The sequence below is a fragment of the Delphinapterus leucas genome, chromosome 4 (genome assembly GCF_059928025.1).
Source record: "Delphinapterus leucas isolate spDelLeu-1000000601 "Yukka" chromosome 4, BTC_Dleu_Yukka2, whole genome shotgun sequence".
NCBI lineage: Eukaryota > Metazoa > Chordata > Mammalia > Artiodactyla > Monodontidae > Delphinapterus > Delphinapterus leucas.
This window is the reverse complement of record NC_143132.1, coordinates 67427425-67446469: the sequence shown is the minus strand read 5'-3', so window position 1 is coordinate 67446469 and position 19045 is coordinate 67427425. Positions and strand designations below refer to the sequence as shown.

The window sequence follows — 19045 nt, the reverse complement described above, 5'->3', positions numbered from 1 at the left end:
GCTTGTATCATTTACTATCTATCTATTCACATAAATGTAAATGTGTGTCTGGATTGTAGGGTGACTTCTGATGGGCCAAGGGGGATTCAGTAAAATGTCAAGGTAAAGAACTCAGAATAAATGCTGTAAAACAAGGACAATATCAGGTCCCATACCTGGTCTAATTGCCTTTTAAAATAAAAATTTGTGTTTGGCTACTTAATAGAAGTAGGAAGCCATGAATGGTAATATGAAGAAATATGATACTTGGAAAACCTGTTGATGTATAGGGATCTTAAAGATTATAACCCAATATTTTACCAGAAAAAAAAAAGCAAAACAAACAATAAACTCTGATACCATAACAGAGAAGGAAGTTACTCACAGACAAATCCAGGGGTTTCTGTGGGATATGTTGTGTATTAGGATTGAGAGATTCTCTCTTCTTTAATAATCCATGGATTATTCGGGATCATCTAACCAGGGCTGTTTGCTTTGGATAGTGTCAGAATGTCCAATAGACGCAATAAACAGTATAACAGAAGCAAAATTTAAAAGTAAATAAATAGGCAAATTTAATCTTTTTTAAGCTCCATTTTAACTCCCCTCCCCCACAAACAGCAGTGTTTTTACCTCATTTTCTTCTAGATTTTAAAAAGTGTCAGTGGATTATCACATTGCACAAGAAACACACTATGAAAACCTGGCACGTGTTTATACAATTTGATAATATTCAGTACTCCACAGTGTTGTTTAATCAGACATAAATGATTTAGTTCAAGTAACTGTAATGAACATCATATTTAAAGAAGGTAGGCAATTCTGGAAGCAGTTGGAAACCAAAAACATGGAATTGGGTCATGCAGGAAGCTTCTTTGATGCTCCTCTGTAGGCTCATCAATCCTACCCAAAGTAAGACGTCTTTCCTTTTCTGAGAAAAGGCCGCTCAGTCCTAGTATCCTGAGAACTGTTAAGATAAGCATACAAACTCTCCTTGTACCTTTCCCCTCCCAGTGCCTGTCTTATGCAGAGTAGGAGTAGAACATTTTAAAGAAGACTCCTAAATCCCTGCCATGATCTTATGGAAAGAGCTGGAGTTTGGATATCAGATAGATTCAGATTCAATTCACAGCTTTACCATTAATAGCAATGTGAGTTAGACATATAGCCTCTCTGAAACTCAGCTTATTTATTTATCAAATGAGGATAATAATAGCTACCTGGCAGGTGTATGGTTAGAATTCAATGAACTAGCATATAGCAAAATCTAGTGCAGTACTTAGCACCACTTAGCAGCTCAATAATGTTATTTCTCTTTCCTGTTAATATAGATTAGTTGAATCAGATTTTCTTCCTAAAAACCTAAAAATAAACATGTAAACAGATAGCGATCTTCATTCTTCCTAAGTGGCGTTTACCTGAACTGTTGTGTTACACAGTCCAGTATATATATTACTCTGACTGGTGACCCCTAGAGTTGTAAAATGTGGTGACCCTGGGTGTTTCCTTATTAGCCTAACTGAATCTATATCTGATAGAATAAGTGGTGGAGACATTTACACAAAAACCCACTCCCCTCCCATTTACCCAGGCTACTGAGGTATAAAAGCTCAGTCTCTGCTAGTAACTAACCAGGTGATCCTGGACAGGTCACTTCCCTCTCTGATTCCCAGTCTTGCCATTGGGATCAAAAAGACCTCTACAGGACCTTCCAATAGTAAGCCTCCAATACTCTGGGACTCTTTCTGGCTAGTGTGGGCTAGGACAACATTTAAGGTCAGATGGGAACCACTAAAGTCCTTGGAAAGGAGGGGAAGTTGAACAGGAGAACAGTAGCTGCAGAGCTCAGATGACTCAAAGCAGGAAAAGGAAGTGATTGTGGTTCTCATTAATCTCACTACCATCCTCTACACCATGATCTTTCTTTTTTAAGTCTGCCTAAAATATATTTAGTTTGGGGAATGGTTTGGTAATTTGGTGAATAGTTCAAATGATCCTATCCATCCTTCATCTATTGTGTAGAGAAGTCCTGGGCCAGGCAGCTCCAAGAAGCCTAGTGTTTCCAGGAGCTGCCAGGTTTTCAAGGGCTCTTGCATTTTCTCCGTCTTCTTCTCCCCACTTTTGCTCACTTGTGCCCATGTGCCTCTTTTTTTTTTTTTTTTTTTTTTTGGCGGTACGTGGGCCTCTCACTGTTGTGGCCTCTCCCGTTGCAGAGCACAGGCTCCAGACGCGCAGGCTCAGCGGCCATGGCTCACGGGCCTAGCCGCTCCGCAGCATGTGGGATCTTCCCGGACCGGGGCACGAACCCGTGTCCCCTGCACCACCAGGGAAGCCCCCATGTGCCTCTTTACAGTCGATATACCCCTCCCCACCCCTGGCTGGATGTAAACACTGATCTGCTTCTTGTCACTACAGATTAGTTTTGCCTATCCTAGAATTTCATGTACGTGGAATAATATAGAAGGTATTCTTTTGTGTCTGTCTTCTTTCACTAAGCATAATATTTTTGAGATCTATTCATGGTCTTGTGTATATCAGTCTTTTGTTCCTTTTTAATGTCAAGTAATTTTGCATTGTACAGATATACCAGAGTTTGGTTTATTAGCCTGTTGATGGACATTTGGGTTGTTGACAATTTGGGACTATTACAAATAAAGCTGTCATGAACATTTTGATCTAAGTCTTTTTGTTGACATATATTTTTACTTCTCTTGGGAAACACCTAAATGTAGTAGAATTCCTGAATCATATAAAAAGTGTGTTTTAACTTTTTAAGAGACCAGTAAACTGTTTTCTGAAAGAAACGTTTTTTTCACTCCTACAAATAATGTATGGGTTTCAATTGCTCCACATCTTTGTCTATACTTGTTATTGTTAATATTTTTAATTTTAACTATTTTTGTAAGTGTGTGGGGATTTCAATTTGTATTTTTCTGCTGACTAATTTTATTGAGCATCTTTTCTTGTGCCATTCATATATCTTCATTTATCTTCATTTTGAAGTGTCTATTCAAATCTCTTCCTCACTTTTAAAGTGGGGTCTTTGTATTCTTATTGAGTTTTAAGAGTTCTTTATATATTCTGGATAAAAGTCTTTTGTGACATATGTGTTTTACAAATATTTTCTTCCAGACTGTAACTTGCCTTTTCATTGTATTAATGGCTTCTATTGAAGACCAGAAGATATTAATTCTGATGAAGTCTAATTTTTCAAAATTTTTTATGGTTAGTGCTTTATGTGTCTAAGAAATTTTTGCCTACCTCAAACTGTGAAGATTTTTCCTATGTTTTGTTCTAAAAGATTTATAGTTTTAGCTTTTACATTTAAGTCTATGATCTATTTCAAATTTGCTTTTGCATACAGTGTGAGGCAAAGATTGAGGTTCATTTTATTTCCATAAGGATATCTCATTATTCCAACATCGTTAAAAGACTAATCTTTCCCCGCTGACTTACCTGGCATCTTTGACCATATACATGAGGGTCTATTTCTAGACTATTTTATTGATTTATATGTCTGCTCTGACCCACACTATAGTGCACTGGTTGTTGTAGCTTTATTGTACTGCACTTTTTATTGCAGTCATGAAATCAGGAAGTCCTTCTCCTTTGCTCTCCTTTGAAAAAAAAAACCACTTTTTACCATCCTAGGACTTTACATTTCCACATACATTTTATTTTATTTTATTTTTAACATCTTTATTGGAGTATAATTGCTTTACAATGGTGTGTTAGTTTCTGCTTTATAACAAAGTGAATCAGTTATACATATACATATGTTCCCATATCTCTTCCCTATTGCGTCTCCCTCTCTCCCACCCTCCCTATCCCACCCCTCCAGGCGATCACAAAGCACCGAGCTGATCTCCCTGTGCTATGCGGCTGCTTCCCACTATCTATCTACCTTACGTTTGGTAGTGTATCTATGTCCATGCTTCTCTCTCGCTTTGTTACAGCTTACCCTTCCCCTCCCCATATCTTCAAGTCCATTCTCTAGTAGGTCTGTGTCTTTATTCCTGTCTTACCCCTAGGTTCTTCATAACATTTTTTTTTTCTTAAATTCCATATATATGTGTTAGCATACGGTATTTGTCTTTCTCTTTCTGACTTACTTCACTCTGTATGACATACATTTTAGAATTAGCTAGTCAATTCCTGCAAAAATGCCTGTTGGTGTTTTTAATGGGATTGCACTGAATCTATAGATCATTTTAGAGAGAACTCACATCTTAATAGTCTTGAGTTTTCCAACCCATGAACATGGGATATGTCTCCATTTATTTAGGTCTTCTTTAATTTTTTCAGAAATGTCTGTGACTAGTATATAGAAATAAAATTGCTTTTAATAGTGATCTTGTCTCCTGGGACCTTGCTAAATGTACCTAATAGTTCTAGTAGCACATTTATATAGATTCTTTAGGATTTTCTACAACTGTGATCATACTGTTTGTGAATAAAATCTTACAGTCTGTCACTCACTTTTGTGTTTTTACTTTTGTAATAAAAACAAAAAAAGCTGTTCCTTCTCTTAGCTCATCTTTGAGGTCCTGGGTGTCACTTGGTTTCTATAAGCTGTATTGCTTCATCAATTCCAAGGTATTTTAAGCCTTAAAATAGACATCTGAGAGTTAATGTGTTAAAAGTTTCTTAGGTATGCCAATTAGGACATTGAATTACAATTTTTTTTCCTTTCTGTATTTCCACCTGATCACTATTTTCATACATTAATTATCTTTGTATTATCAGAGCCTAATGGTGCCTCACACTCAAAAAAGTTTAATATTTATTTAATAAAGGAATAATATAACTAACACATTTATAGTGCCTTAGCTATATTCTGATGAATTTGGTAAGAAGTTGGTCTTTGTTGGCCCCAACATTTTCATTCAAATTATATTATCTATTGTCATGATTCTCTGACTAACCTCATTGTCATCTATTAGGTGGATATTCCTGAATCTCATTTTCTAATCCCTTTTAAAAACTTGTTTCAACTATAATACAGTTATGATCCATGTAACAGTAATTGGATTTATTAAAACTTTGCTAATTTTTCCCATTTGAAAGTAATGTTTAGTCCCATTTTCTTCATTCTTCATCTGAACACTTTGGTTGGGAAATATTGGTCATTTACCTGTTCTTGGAACCAATAACTTTTCTGACACTGACAGTTCTAAAGTGTTGATGCTGTCGAAATAGCAACACAGGATCTCTGCCTTCACTGCTGCCAGAGGGTTTAGAGCAGGCACAGGAACAGAGGGTTCTTCCAGCTGTTAGCTTAATTTCATCTGGCTCAAAGCCAGTTTTCTAAAATTAACTTTGACTAAAGCTGAGAAGGCTTTTAAAAAAGACCTCTGTTGGGCTTATACTACAAGGCCACAAGATGGATCTATTCTTCCACGAAAGAGGAGACTTTCTGATGTGAGATGGCCATTCTACCTGTAAGCAATATATCTGGTTTTTCTGAGCTAGCGAAGTCCCAGGAACATCACTATATCTCAGTTCCTTAAACCTCCATTTCTTGCTGCAGGAAGTCAAATTTTTTATTTAGGGTTCTCTTGCCCAAATATTTCTAAGAATCCCCAGTGGTCCTTATATGTGTCCAAGTATCAGTCCTGATTGTCACTTATTGGTGCTGGTGTTGGTGCTGGTGCTGAGCTGTCACTTCTTATCCTCAGCCCAAACAAATACAGAGAGGTATTCTCTACCCACATGGTAGAGATGAAAGTGAAGTAAGAAAGAGAATGCCTCCTTTTGGTGTTATGTTCTCTTAAGGACAGAAGTGTTCCAAATCAAGGTTATTTGAGCCTTAAAGTTTTGCAACAATTAGTGATGAGAGTGAATTTTATTAGTGAGCCTTTTTTAGTTTTTAGTTCTCTCAGGAATTAGCAGATATATGGGCAGTGTGAAGGGCATTCATTTTTGACAAGAAGAGACACAGAATACTTAATGTATAGATAAATTTCCCAATGCTGCATTTTTCGTAATCATCGTTTTTAATGACTTCCTCATGTGCCATTGAAAAGTAATATTGCAATTTACTTAACTATTCCCCATTTTTTCCATATAAATTGTTTCTTGGTTCTTGCTATTAAATACAGTGTTTCAGTGAATATCATTAGACATTAAGCTTTGCCATATTTAAAACTATTTCCTTGGGGTAGACTTCTAGGACTAGAATGTGTGGGTAAAGGGTACATGAATATCTTTGTGCTTCTTGAGGTAGAGTACCGAACTGTTAAACAACAAATCCATTCAGAGAGGAAAATAAACTTTTCGGTTGCTAGAATATAGGTAACACCGTCCTCTAATATTTAGGAACCTGAGACTAAATATCAGAAGGTTATTTAGTGAGCAAAATAACAGACTAGAGGAAATACTATTGGCTTATGGAGAGTTTATATCAGGCTGTATATGCAGACCACACTAACCTCCTACTCCCAGACCCAGCACAGGTACACTTTGGGGGCTATTGCTAAAAATGAACAGAACACACTGCAAGATTTCAATTTTTCTGTGAAGGAGGGTTCGTTGACATCTCTGTGCTAGACGAGTCTCTGTGATGTGGTTACTTCCAGCATTCACCAGCTGAGGAACAAAGTGTCAGAGGAGCATGATGTTCTCAAGAAGAAGGAGATGGAATCAGGGCCCAAAGCATCCCACGGCTACGGAGGTCGGTTTGGGGTGGAAAGAGACCGAATGGACAAGGTGAGTTGAAAGGGGGATATTTGCTTTAAAAAAATAAATAAGTGAATTGATTCATTTGTTGGTTTTATGGTTTAAAACTTATTCAAAAGTAAAATATTCATTTGGGTTTTAAAAGAGAATGTCCACATATTATTTGTGTCATTTTCCCCCTGATTTCAACACATAAAATATAGATGACGGAAAATGGGAGCCAAGAATTTAGAAGGGCTGGCCTAGTGTACGTAGACCCAGCCACACTGTAACTCCTTGACTAAGGAGACACACATAGAGAAGGGGAAAATATGTTTTAAAATCACTTACTGCTTTTAAATGGATGTGTCTCTTACTGGTTTCTTTACTGTATATTTAGTGTTCTTTTTGTACATATTTTAGACATCACTTAATATGATTTGCACATAGATGTGAAAAATATTTATGTGAATTTATCTTAGATGTCCTCAAATATATTATTATTTTTCCTTTATCCATTAGATACTATGAAAGTATGATAAAAAGGAAGCCTGTATGTTGAATTGTATTTTTCCATTGACTTTCCTAACCTCAAAGATAAAGATATAGGACTTCCCTAGTGGTGCAGTGGTTAAGAATCCGCCTGCCAATGCAGGGGACACGGGTTCGATCCTGGTCGGGGAAGATCCCACATGCTGCGGAGCAACTAAGCCCATGGGCCACAACTACTGAGCCTGCGCTCTTGAGCCCAAGAGCCACAACTACTGAGCTCACGTGCCACAACTACTGAAGCCCGTGCACCTAGAGCCCATGCTCTGCAACAAGAGAAGCCACTGCAATGAGAAGCCGGCACACCACAACAAAGAGTAGCCCCCGTTTGACGCAACTAGAGAAAGCCAGAACGCAGCAACGAAGACCCAATGCAGCCAAAAATAAATAAATAAAAAATTATTTTAAAAAAAGATAGAGATATATTCGTATAAGAAAAAAGAGTTAATCTCCAAGGAGAAAAAGCGATTTAATGAAAGCTGTTAGTTCACCCTTCTGTCATTGTGTAAAGTGCAAAGTAGGCATTGTATTCTCCCACAGAATTCCTAGGAAAGAGTAAAATAGATAAGCAGTCATTCATTCCTGAATTCAGCAAACAAAGTTGACCTACACAGACCCAAAAACACTGCAAAATGAGCTCCCAGGAGCTCATATAGGGCAGTGTTTCACATCCATCTCTGTATTAATATTTACCCCAGCATGGAATCGGAAATTCAAGAGGGAGAAGAAACTTTTTAATTTCTTCTTAGTTGAGACTCTGCAAGGTATCACTATTTGGTTTGAAGTATTATTCAATTCCAAGATTATTAAAGCATCCATATCCAAATATTAAAAGAGACATACCTTTCAAAACCAAGTAGAAAATGGTAGATGGAGAAAAAAGTGGAGGGGAATAAAAAACAGTTAAATTATATGCCATCTTGGACTACTCACGGTGTTGTCTACCAGCCCCCTTTGGTATAAAGAGTCAATCACTGTTAATATTAGGGCCCAGGCTGCACTTCTGAACTTTGATGGTTGTGTAGGAACAAAGATCCAGAACAAAAGCACCTGGCTGTGTTAAATATACAATCCGGGCTATGGCATCTAGTCAGTCCCCTTAGGTGTCTCCCCAGTAACTACCCTCATTTCTATTTTGATGCACAAAGCCCGTGTTTCACCCTCTTTTTAAGCAGTGGTTTAAACACTTCCCTGTCTATGTAATCTCTATCTTTCTGGTTCCCAACCCATCCTATGGGAGTTTCCTAAATGATGGGTTCCTAGTGGTATTAAAGAAGAGTCAGGATGTGCAAGGTTCCAGAAAAAGTCATCTTGCTCTCCCATCACACGCTCCTTGGCACTCCGTCAGAGATTATCAGTGTGACCTAGAGTGGAATTTCTTGTATTCTTACATCCCATCCTATCTCTGATCATTTTATTTTTTCATGGTCATTTTTATCTTCTCACTCATTCCGGTCTTGATTTTTCTCAGAGTGCTGTGGGCCATGAGTATGTTGCTGAGGTGGAGAAGCACTCTTCCCAGACTGATGCTGCCAGAGGCTTTGGGGGCAAATACGGAGTGGAGAAGGACAGGGCAGACAAGGTAAGTGACAACTCTCTCCCTGTGCCACCCAACTCAGATCATGTGGGACTTACCAACAGTCACCTTGAATGTAGGTCTGTGCTTCTCCTGTGGAAAGATGGGGCAGTGGCCTCACGGAGGGTCCATCATAAGGATGGCTCCCACACCTCCCTCAGCAAGTTCTTTGGTGCCGCTGTTGGAGGCCACATGCTGACCTGAAAGGTGTTAATTTAAGAGACAAAGACTCCCAAACTCTGAATAAGGAACCCCTAAGCCATTGTTTTTATTGTTTTCCCCCCTGCATTTTATTTTATTTGTTTATTTTTTAAACATCTTTATTGGGGTATAATTGCTTTACAGTGGTGTGTTAGTTTCTGCTGTATAACAAAGTGAATCAGCTATACCATATATCCCCATATCCCCTCCCTCTTGCGTCTCCCTCCCACGCTCCCTATCCCACCCCTCTAGGTGGTCACAAAGCACCGAGCTGATCTCCCTGTGCTATGTTAAGCCATTGGTTTTATCATACCTGTACGCATGAAGGGAGAAGAGGAAATTCCAAAGCTCCTCCTTTGGTCTAATATGAAAGCCTTATAAATATTTATGCCTTTCAGGAAAACAGACATATCAGCTGAAATATTATTACAATGGTAGCAAATAATCAAGTAAAACAACTAATTAAGGTTACAATGTTTTTAGAAGGTGAAGGTTACTTTTCACAGGACTTAGTACTAACTCCTTGAAGTCCAGGTGTTTTAAAGACTCCTTTGTACAAAAAAGTAGTGATAGTTTTAAAGAGAGAAAGAGAAAAAAGACAGCATGATTACAGACGATAGAGTGGTCCGGAGAGTACGATTGATAACTCATTCATGTTCTCATTTTCACACCTTAGTAGATCAGATTCTTTGAGCTCATTCTTTATGGGGCTGAGTAGTGTCTCTGCCCTGCAGCAGCACACAGAGGGGACATTTCCTTCACAGCTAGCTGAGATTTTGTTTGTTTGTTTGTTCGTTTAACCTGCAGCTGTTAATAAGTAGGCCTGAATCCTTAAAGCTAAGTGTTAGAGTGTTATTTGAATTGTAGGGGTAAAGAAACCCAGAAAAGTTCAAAGCATACTATAAGGTAAAGTAAAAGCACAGAGGATAATTTTTAAAAGCAGTAATGGAATATGGAGCACATAATGGTCTCTAATCAGGGTGCAGTTTCTCTTCCTTCTTGGCTCCCCTACTGCCTTTGCCTAATCTTTCACTGTTCTTTCTTTCAATTCCTGCCTCACCAGCCATAAACCGAATCACCTTAACAATCAGTGTGTCTTGTAAATCAAGAAACAATACATACTAATAACTTTTTTTAAAATAAATTTATTTATTTTACTTATTTATTTTTGGCTGCATTGGGTCTTCGTTGCTGCCCACGGGCTTTCTCTAGTTGTGGCGAGTGGGGCCTACTCTTTGTTGTGGTGCGTGGGCTTCTCGTGCAGTGGCTTCTCTTGTTGCAGAGCATGGGCTCTAGGCGCGTGGGCTTCAGTAGCTGTGGCACGAGGGCTCAGTAGTTGTGGTTCTTGGGCCCTAGAGCACAGGCTCAGTAGTTGTGTCCCACGGGCTTAGTTGCTCCGCAGCATGTGGGATCTTCCCGGACCAGGGCTCAAACCAGTGTCCCCCGCATTGGCAGGCGGATTCTTAACCACTGCACCACCAGGGAAGTCCCATACTAATAACTTTTAAAACGCAAAATCTAGACTTGCTTAGGGACCTATTACTGAGCCATATGGGGACATAGCTAGGTTAGATATTTACCAATATATCCAGTCCCAAAGCAGCTAGGATCCAGATTCTCCTGGTTGCCTCTCATCCCACCAAAATCTACATCTCTGGGTTTCCACTGTTGTGTAAGGAAGGAGAAGAGGCACAGTATAATCAGTCAGTATAGGATGATATCTCTTACATGTGCACAGTGCTGCTTTATAGTTTAAAAGGCAGTTTTCTAGCTATTATCTCATTTTAGTTTCATGAGACTTAGGAAGAAAAACACTAATTTACTGAGTGCCCACACCTTATGTATCTTGCCCCATTTAGTCCTCACAATATCCCAAATAAGTTGGAATCATTTTACAGTTGAGGTTAATAAGGCAGGTATACCTATTTTCATTTCATATTTAAAGGGCCCAAGGGGGACTTCCCTGGCAGTCCAGTGGTTAAGACTCTACACTTCCACTGCAGGGGAGCACGGGTTCCATCCCTGGTCAGGAAACTAAGATCCCACATGCCTCCGTATGGCCAAAAGAAAAACAAAACTAAAAAAAGAGGCTGAGGCTTAGTAATATTAAAGGACATAGCTAAAGTTACACAACTACAAATAGGAAAGGTGGGGTTGGGGTTTGCATCTAGAGCTATCTGTGTCCAGGGCCTATGGCCATTGGTTTGTAGCACACTGCCTTTACACCAGCCTGTCAGGGTACTGTCTGTTTCTACATTGAACCCCCATACTCAGCTCTGAGCCCCTATAACTAACCCCTGGGCTGAGCTATAGGTGTAAGGGTAAGTGAGAGCGGGAGAAAATGTTCATCTCTGACTCTAATCAATTCTCTCTCCTTTTCTCTGTAGTCAGCTGTTGGCTTTGATTACAAAGGAGAAGTGGAAAAACACACATCTCAGAAAGGCAAGGACCCTGCATTTCAGCCTTAGCAACCTGACTGCCCAGACTTCAACTTCCAACAGCCATCATCGACTCCCTTTAGTTCCATGGCCCAGTTCCCTGCTATTTTATTTTATTTTTAAATCCAAGCATGTACTTGCTTCTTTTTTTCTCCTATATTGCTTTCTATGAGCTTGGTCAAGTTTTCTTTAGTCCCATTTCCCCTCTAATGGATCAAAAATAGGATATTATACTCCTTTATTTTAGGAAGTTATTCCTAAGTTTTAATGTGCATCTGCGGCTTAAGTTTTAAATTAATCACTATTTCTTCCTGAGTAACACAGGAAATGAAGAATAATTTAATTACATTTCTTCTACATTCTACAGTCTTTGTACCAACTGAACAATTGTTTAGTATATCGATTACATGTGTTTGTTTTTAAACCCCACAAAAATTAATCATTATTATTACTAGGTGAAGGCTTATTTAAATTGACCAACATATTTACCAGTTTACTAGCTCATCATTGTTTATAATATTTCATTGTTTCCTCCTTACTTCTTCTATTCCTTCTTGCTAGAGTATATCCTTTGATAATTCTTTCAGTGAGAGTCTATGAGAGAACTCCCAGGCTTTGTCTGAAAAAAAAATTTATTTTGCTCCATTCTTCATTGTTATTTTCCCTTCATCGTGTTGAAGATACTATTCCATCATCTGTGGCATTTCTCTTGGGTTAGTCTAATCATCATTCCTTTGTACATAACATGTCTTGTCTCTCTGTTTTTGTTTTGTCTCATGAAAATTTTTCTTTTTGTTTCTGATGTCCTGAAATATCATCAGGCTATATCTAGGTGTTGATCTATTTTTATTATTCTACATGAGACTTATTGCTCCTCTTCAACCTGAGAATTAACTTTCAATATGAAAAGTTCTTGGGCATTTTCTCTTTAGATAGTGTCTCTCCTCTCTTCTCTTTTATTCTTTCTTCTGGAACTCAGATGTATATTAGAACTTTTAATTCTCCATCTCTCTCTCTCTTTTAAAAAAGACTTTATGTTTTCAGAACTTTTTAGATTTAGGACAAAATTGAGAGGAAGTTACAGTCCTGCACCCATACATGCATAGCCTCCCCCATTATCAACATCACTGACCAGAATGGTGTGTGTGTGTGTGTGTGTGTGTGTGTGTGTGTATTTTTTTTTCTTTCTTTCTTTTTTCTTGCCAAGGATGATTCTACACTAACACATCAAAGTCAGCCAAAGTCCATAGTTTACTTTAGGGTCCGCTCTTGGTGTTGTGCTTTCTATGGGTTTGGACAAAAGTATACTGACATATATCCATCATTATACTGTCATACAAAGTATTTTCAGTGTCCTAAAAGTCCTCTTTGCTCTGCCTATTCATCTCCCTCATCCCTCAGCAACCACTGATTTTTTTTTGTCTCTATAGTTTTGCCATTTACAGAATATTATATGGTTGGAATCATATACCATGTAGCCTTTCCAGATTGGCTTCTTTCATTTAGTAATATGCATTTAAGTTTCCTCCATGTCTTTTCATAGCTTGATAACTCATTTTTTTTTTTGCTGAATATTATTCCTTTGTCTTGATGTACCCCAGTTTATTTATCCGCTCACCTACTGAAGAACATAGTGGTTGCTTCCAAGTTTGGGCGATTATGAATAAAGCTGCTATAAACATCTGTGTGCAGGTTTTTGTGTGGACCTACATTTTCAGCTCCTTTGGGTAAACACTAAGGAATGCAATTGCTGGATCCTATGGTAAGAGTATGTTAAGTTTTGTAAGAAACTGCCGAACTGTCACTCAGAGTGGCTGCACCATTTTGCATTCCCACCAACAATGTATGACAGTTCCTGTTGCTCCACATCCTCACCAGCATTTGGTGTTGTGAGTAGTCTGGATTTTGGCCATTCTAATTGGTGTGTAGTGTTATATTATTGTTTTAATTTGCATTTCCCTGATGATATATGATGTAGAGCATCTTTTCATATGCTTATTTGCTATCTGTATATCTTCTTTGGCAAGGCATCTATTAATATATTTGACCTATTTAAAAAGTTGGGTTGCTTGTTTTGTTATTGTTGAGTTTTAAGAATTCTTTGTATATTTAGGGTAACAGCCCTTTATGACATGTGTCTTTTGCAAAGATTTTCTCCCAGTGTAAGGCTTGTCTTCTCATTTGCTTAACATTGTCTTTCACAGAGCAAAAGTTTTTAAAATTTTAGTGAAATCCAGCTTATCAATTATTTCTGTCATGTGTTGTGTCTTTGGTGTTGTATCTAAAAAGGCATCACCATACCTAAGGTCATCTAGGTTTTCTCCTATATTATCTTCTAGGAGTTTTATAGTTTTGCATTTTACATTTAGGTCTATGATCCATTTTGATTTAATTTTTGTGAAAAGAGAATTTTTGTAATGCATGTGTCTAGATTCATTGTTTTTTTAATCTGTGGATGTCCACTTGTTCCAGCACCATTTGTTGAAAAGACTATCTTCTCTTCATCGTGTTACCTTTGCTCCTTTGGCAAGCATCAGTTAACTATAATTATGGAGGTCTATTTCTGGGCTCTCTGTTCTGTTCCACTGATTTATTTGTCTAGTGTTTCACCTCTACCACACTGTCTTCATTACTTTAGCTTCATAGTAAGTCTTAAAGTCTGGTAGTGTCAGTCTTCTAACTTTGTTCTCCTTCAATATTGTGTTGGCTATTCTGGGTCTTTTGCTTCTTCATATAAACTTTAGAAACTGTTGATCCAAAAAATAACTTGCTAGGGTTTTGATTGGGGTTGCACTGAGTCTATGGACCAAGTTGGGAAGAACTGACATCTTGACAACGTTGAGACTTCCTATCTATGAACATGGAATATCTCTCCATTTACTTAGTTTTCTTTGATTTTGTTCATCAGAATTTCATAGTTTTCCTCATATAGATCTTATACATATTTTAAGTTTATACCTAAGCATTTCTTTGTTGGGGTAGTAATGTAAATGATATTGTATTTTTAATTTCAAAATCCACTTATTTGTTGCTTGTATATAGGAAAGCAATTGACTGTTGTATATTAACCTTGTATCCTGCAACCTTGCCATAATTGCTTATTAGTTTCAAGAGTTTGTCAATTCTTTTGGATTTTCTACATAGACAGTCATGTCATCTGTGAACAAAGACAGTTGTGTATCTTCTTTTCTAGTCTACATACTTCTTTTCTTGCATTATTGCATTAGCAAAGACTTCAAGTACAATGTTGAAAAGGAGTGATGAGACAGGCCATAGTTGCCTTGTACCTGATCTTAGTGGGAAGGCTTTAAGTTTATCACCATTAAGTATGATACTAGCTGTAGAGTTTTTGTGGGTAGTCTTTATCAAGTTGAGAAATTTCCCCTCTATTTCTAGTTTACTGAGAATTTTTATTGTGAATTGTGTTGGATTTTGTCAAATGCTTTTTCTGCATCTATTGATATGATCATGTGATTTTTCTTTTTTTCTTGTTGATGTGATGGATTATGCTAATTTATTTTCAAATGTTGAACCAGCATTGCATACTTAGGATGAATCCCACTTGGTCATGGTAGATAATTATTTTTATACATTGTTGGATTCGATTTGTTAATATGTTGTTGAGGATTTTTGAATCTGTGTTCATGAGAAATACTGGTCTCTAGTTTTCTTTTATTGTAATGTCTTTGTCTGGTCTGGGTATTAGAGTAATGCTGACCTTATAGAACAGTTGTGAAGTATTCCCTGTGCTTTTATCATCTGAAAGAGTGTGCAGAGGACTGGTATAATTTCTTCCTTAAATATTTGGTGGAATTCACCAGTGAACCCATGTGGGCCTGGTGCTTCCTGTTTCGGAAGATTATTAATTATTGATTCAATTTCTTTAGTAGATATAGGCCTTTCAGGTCATCTGTTTCTTTTTGTGTAAGTTTTGGCAGTTGTGTCTTTTCAAGGAACTGGTCCATTTCATCTTGGTCATCAAATTTATGGGCATAAAGTTGTTCATAGTATTATTTTATTACCTTTTAATTTCCTTGGAATCTGTTGTAATGTAGCCTCTTTCATTTCTGATATTATAGTAATTTATGTTCTCTCTTTTTTTCTTTGTTAGCCTGACTAGAGGCTTATCTATTTTATTGATCTTTTCAAAGAACCAGCTTTAGGTTTCCTTGATTTTCTCTATAGGCTTCTTGTTTTTAATTCCATTGATTTTTTTGCTCCAATTCTTATTTAGTTTTTCTGCTTACTTTGTATTTAATTTGTTCTTCTTTTTCCAGTTTCCTAAGGTGGACACTTAAATTGTTGATTTTAGGTCTTTTTTCTTTTCTAATATATGCATTGCTTTTCCTTATGCACTGCTTTCACTGCATCCAAAAATTTTGATAAGTTGTGTTCTTGATGTCTCTTAATTTCTCTTGTCTATCTCCCTCTCTTCATCTCCCTGTGTTGTATTCTGGGTAATTCCCTTGGATCTTTGTTAAGTTCTGTAACTCTCCCTTCAGCTGTATTTAATTATCATTTAAGTTGTCCACTAAATTTTTAACTTTATTTCATGTATTTTCATTTGTGCAAGTTCCCTTTGATTCTATAGAAAATCTGCTGATTCCTTTTCCATAATGCCCTATTGCTTTCCTTATGTTTTTCACCCTTCTTTAACTCTTTAATTATTTTTAAAGTATTCATTTTATAATTTCTTTCACATTGTTATATTATTTGCAGTTCTTGAGGGTGCTAATTCTTCTGTTCAGTTAATCTGTTTTCCCCCATGGTTATCTATTTTTTTGATGGTTTGTAATTTTTGTTTGCAAATTTATTTCAGTGGGGGGAAAGGGATATTTGTTTTATGAGAGTTTTATGTGCCTTGGGTTGAGAAGTTTCCCATCAGAGAAACTATGCCTTTATTTCTGTCTGAGTTCTAGGGGTTTTAATAGTAATAGACCATGTTTTCTTTATGATTTTTGTTTTCTGTTATGAATTCAATTTCTTAAGTAGATACAGGTCTATTCAGTCTTCTGATTTTTTCTTAAGTCAGTTATGGTATAGCGTGCTTTTCAAGGAATTTTTCCATTTTTATCTATATTTTCAAATATATTGGCATAACTTCATTTATAGTATTCCCTTATTTTCTTTTTAACCTCTGTAAGATCTATAGTGATATGTTCACTTTCACTTCTGATATTGTTAATTTGTGTTTTTTCTCTTTTTAATTATTTTTGCTAGAGATTCATCAGTATTATTTTTTATTAATTTCAAAGAAGTATCTTTTGGCTTTGCTCATTTTCTCTATTATTTACTTGTTCTTCTCTATTATTTACTTGTTCTTAAAATTCTATTGAATTCTGCTCTTATCTTCATTATTTTTTCTTTCATTTTAATGTGGGTTTAGTTTGTTCTTTCTGTAGCTTCTTAAGGTAGAAACTTAGATAATTGATTTTAAACCTTTGTTTACTGTATGGGCTTTTAAAACTATATATTTCCCTCTAAACCCTGTTTTTGCTACATTCCACAGTCATGCATATTTTAATTTTCATTCAGTTCAAAACATTTTCTAATTTTCCTTTTCATTTCTTCTCTGACCCATGAGTTATTTAGAAGTGTGTTGCTTATTTTCCAGGTATTGGGGAAATTTTCTAATTTTATTGTTATTAACTTCTAATTTAATTCTTTTGTGATCAGAGGATATGTTATCTCATGTTCCAATCTTTTGAAATGTATTGAAACTTTTTATAAGGACAAGCATGTGGTCTATCTTGGTGAATGTTATATGTGCATGGAAAAAAATGTGTATTATGCAGTTTGGGGGTGCAATATTCTGTAAATGTCACTTAAGTCTTGATAATGTTATTTGGGCCTTCTATAATTTTAGATTCTTTTTGTCGAAATTTTCTATTAATAATGAGAAAAGAGTGTTAAAATTTTCAACTATGATCATAGATTTGTCTATTTTGCTTTCTGCTTTGCTTCATGAGTTTTGATTCTGATAATAGGTTTATACCAGCATATATATTCCTGATGAATGACAAGTTGCACTCTTATCATTGAGTTATGTCTCTCTTATCTTTTATAATGCATTTTGTCTTGGGGTCCATTTTGTCTCATATTCATGCCATCCTTCTGATGCTTACTGTTTCTGTGGTATATATTTTCCTACATCAGTATTCAATTAATTTCTCAGCTTAGAATTTCTGTATGATGTAAGTAGCATGAAACTGGATGTTTGTATCCCACACCTTCAGGTGTAGGCTTGGAGCTTCCAAGTCTCATAGGTAAAACTTCCTTCTCTAAATGCTAAAAAAAAACTACAGTTCCTCTCACTATTTCCCTGGACAGGTAAGTAGGCTTTTTCTAGAATTCTTTTATAGGAGTGGGCAGAACCTGCTCTCCAGCCACCTGTTCTTATAGGAAGTAGAACCCCAGACCCTAGATCCTAATCCCTAGGCACTAAATTTGGGACTTAAAACAGGTTGGGTTTTCTATGTCAGCTCATAATTACCATCATGTCAACTGTTTTGATTCATCTGTTTGTTTCTGGAGCCGGGAATTTTTTTCTTCTTTTCTTTTGAGATTCACTATTTAAAAAAGAAAAAAAAGAGAGATTGCTCTATTTTTCTGACGTTGCTAAGTGTTTATATAGGATTAGGGAAAGGCATATATTTCATATGCATCTCTCTTTTTTTCTGGAAGTCTCTCCTCTATACTCTCTATACTTTCTCCTTCCTTGAAGAAGGGAGAAAATTCAAATGATCTTCTCATCTTGAAATGGAAGTAAGGGAGGAGAGGAAAAGAGTGAACATTGTTTAAAGCTTACAGAAGTTGCTTAGAACAACATTTCTCTTTCATTTCCCAGTATTCAAGCCCCGCTCTCTTCCTGGGCCCCTATCACCCTGCACCCATCCCTCCTGACTCTTCTCTTCCACAGCACTTCCCCGTGGGCTGAGAGTGAGCTCTCACGACTGCTCCTTCCACCATAGATTACTCTCATGGCTTCGGTGGCCGTTATGGGATAGAGAAGGACAAACGGGACAAGGCAGCTCTGGGATATGACTACAAGGGAGAGACAGAGAAACACGAATCCCAAAGAGGTAAGTTGGGATTGGAGAGGAGGGAGGTCACAGGGTACATGGAGCCCTCCTTCTGCCCCTGAAGGCTGACATGGAGGACCCAGAATATGAGGGGCAGGTATGCAGGAAGTGGTGGGATGAAGAGTAAGTGTACATATATAGGGGTAGCTGGGAGGAGACCAACAGGGGTGGAGGGGAAAACAGCAAGCTATGGAGCAGGACAGAGGAGGGTGACCAAAGAAAAGGGATCACTGAGAAAGGGATGAAGATAGACAGGCCGGGTGATGGCAAGAGGGTGATTTGGCTGTGAGTCTTAGAGGTCCCTCTGCTTCACAGAGAGAAAGCCTTCTTCCCTGGGACACATAGGGGATGGCTGGGGGGCACTCTTCAATTTTTCCTGTTTCTTCCCTTATATTTTCCCCTTTTCTGTCACTTCTTTCTTTTTGTTTCTCTCTTCCCATCTCTCATCCCTCCATTCTCTCTCAAGTGTTTTTCTCCCCATCCTTTTTCATCTTTTCCCACCCATGCCTCTCTATCATCTGATTTTCACACTTTCTCATTGATCTTTCTCTTTTCCTCATTCC

The 19045-nt window shown here is 37.2% G+C and overlaps 1 protein-coding gene across 13 annotated transcripts in view; it reads left to right on the top strand.

Moving 5' to 3' along the window:
* HCLS1 (hematopoietic cell-specific Lyn substrate 1) overlaps positions 1–19045 on the top strand; it is a 41316-nt gene that overhangs the window by 3575 nt on the left and 18696 nt on the right. For all 13 annotated transcript variants that reach the window (XM_089909981.1, XM_089909987.1, XM_089909983.1 and 10 more), the window contains exons 4-7: positions 6558–6687; positions 8657–8767; positions 11350–11404; positions 18372–18482. In XM_089909981.1, the coding sequence (XP_089766107.1) occupies positions 6558–6687; positions 8657–8767; positions 11350–11404; positions 18372–18482 (407 nt within the window). The remainder of the gene's footprint in view (positions 1–6557; positions 6688–8656; positions 8768–11349; positions 11405–18371; positions 18483–19045) is intronic.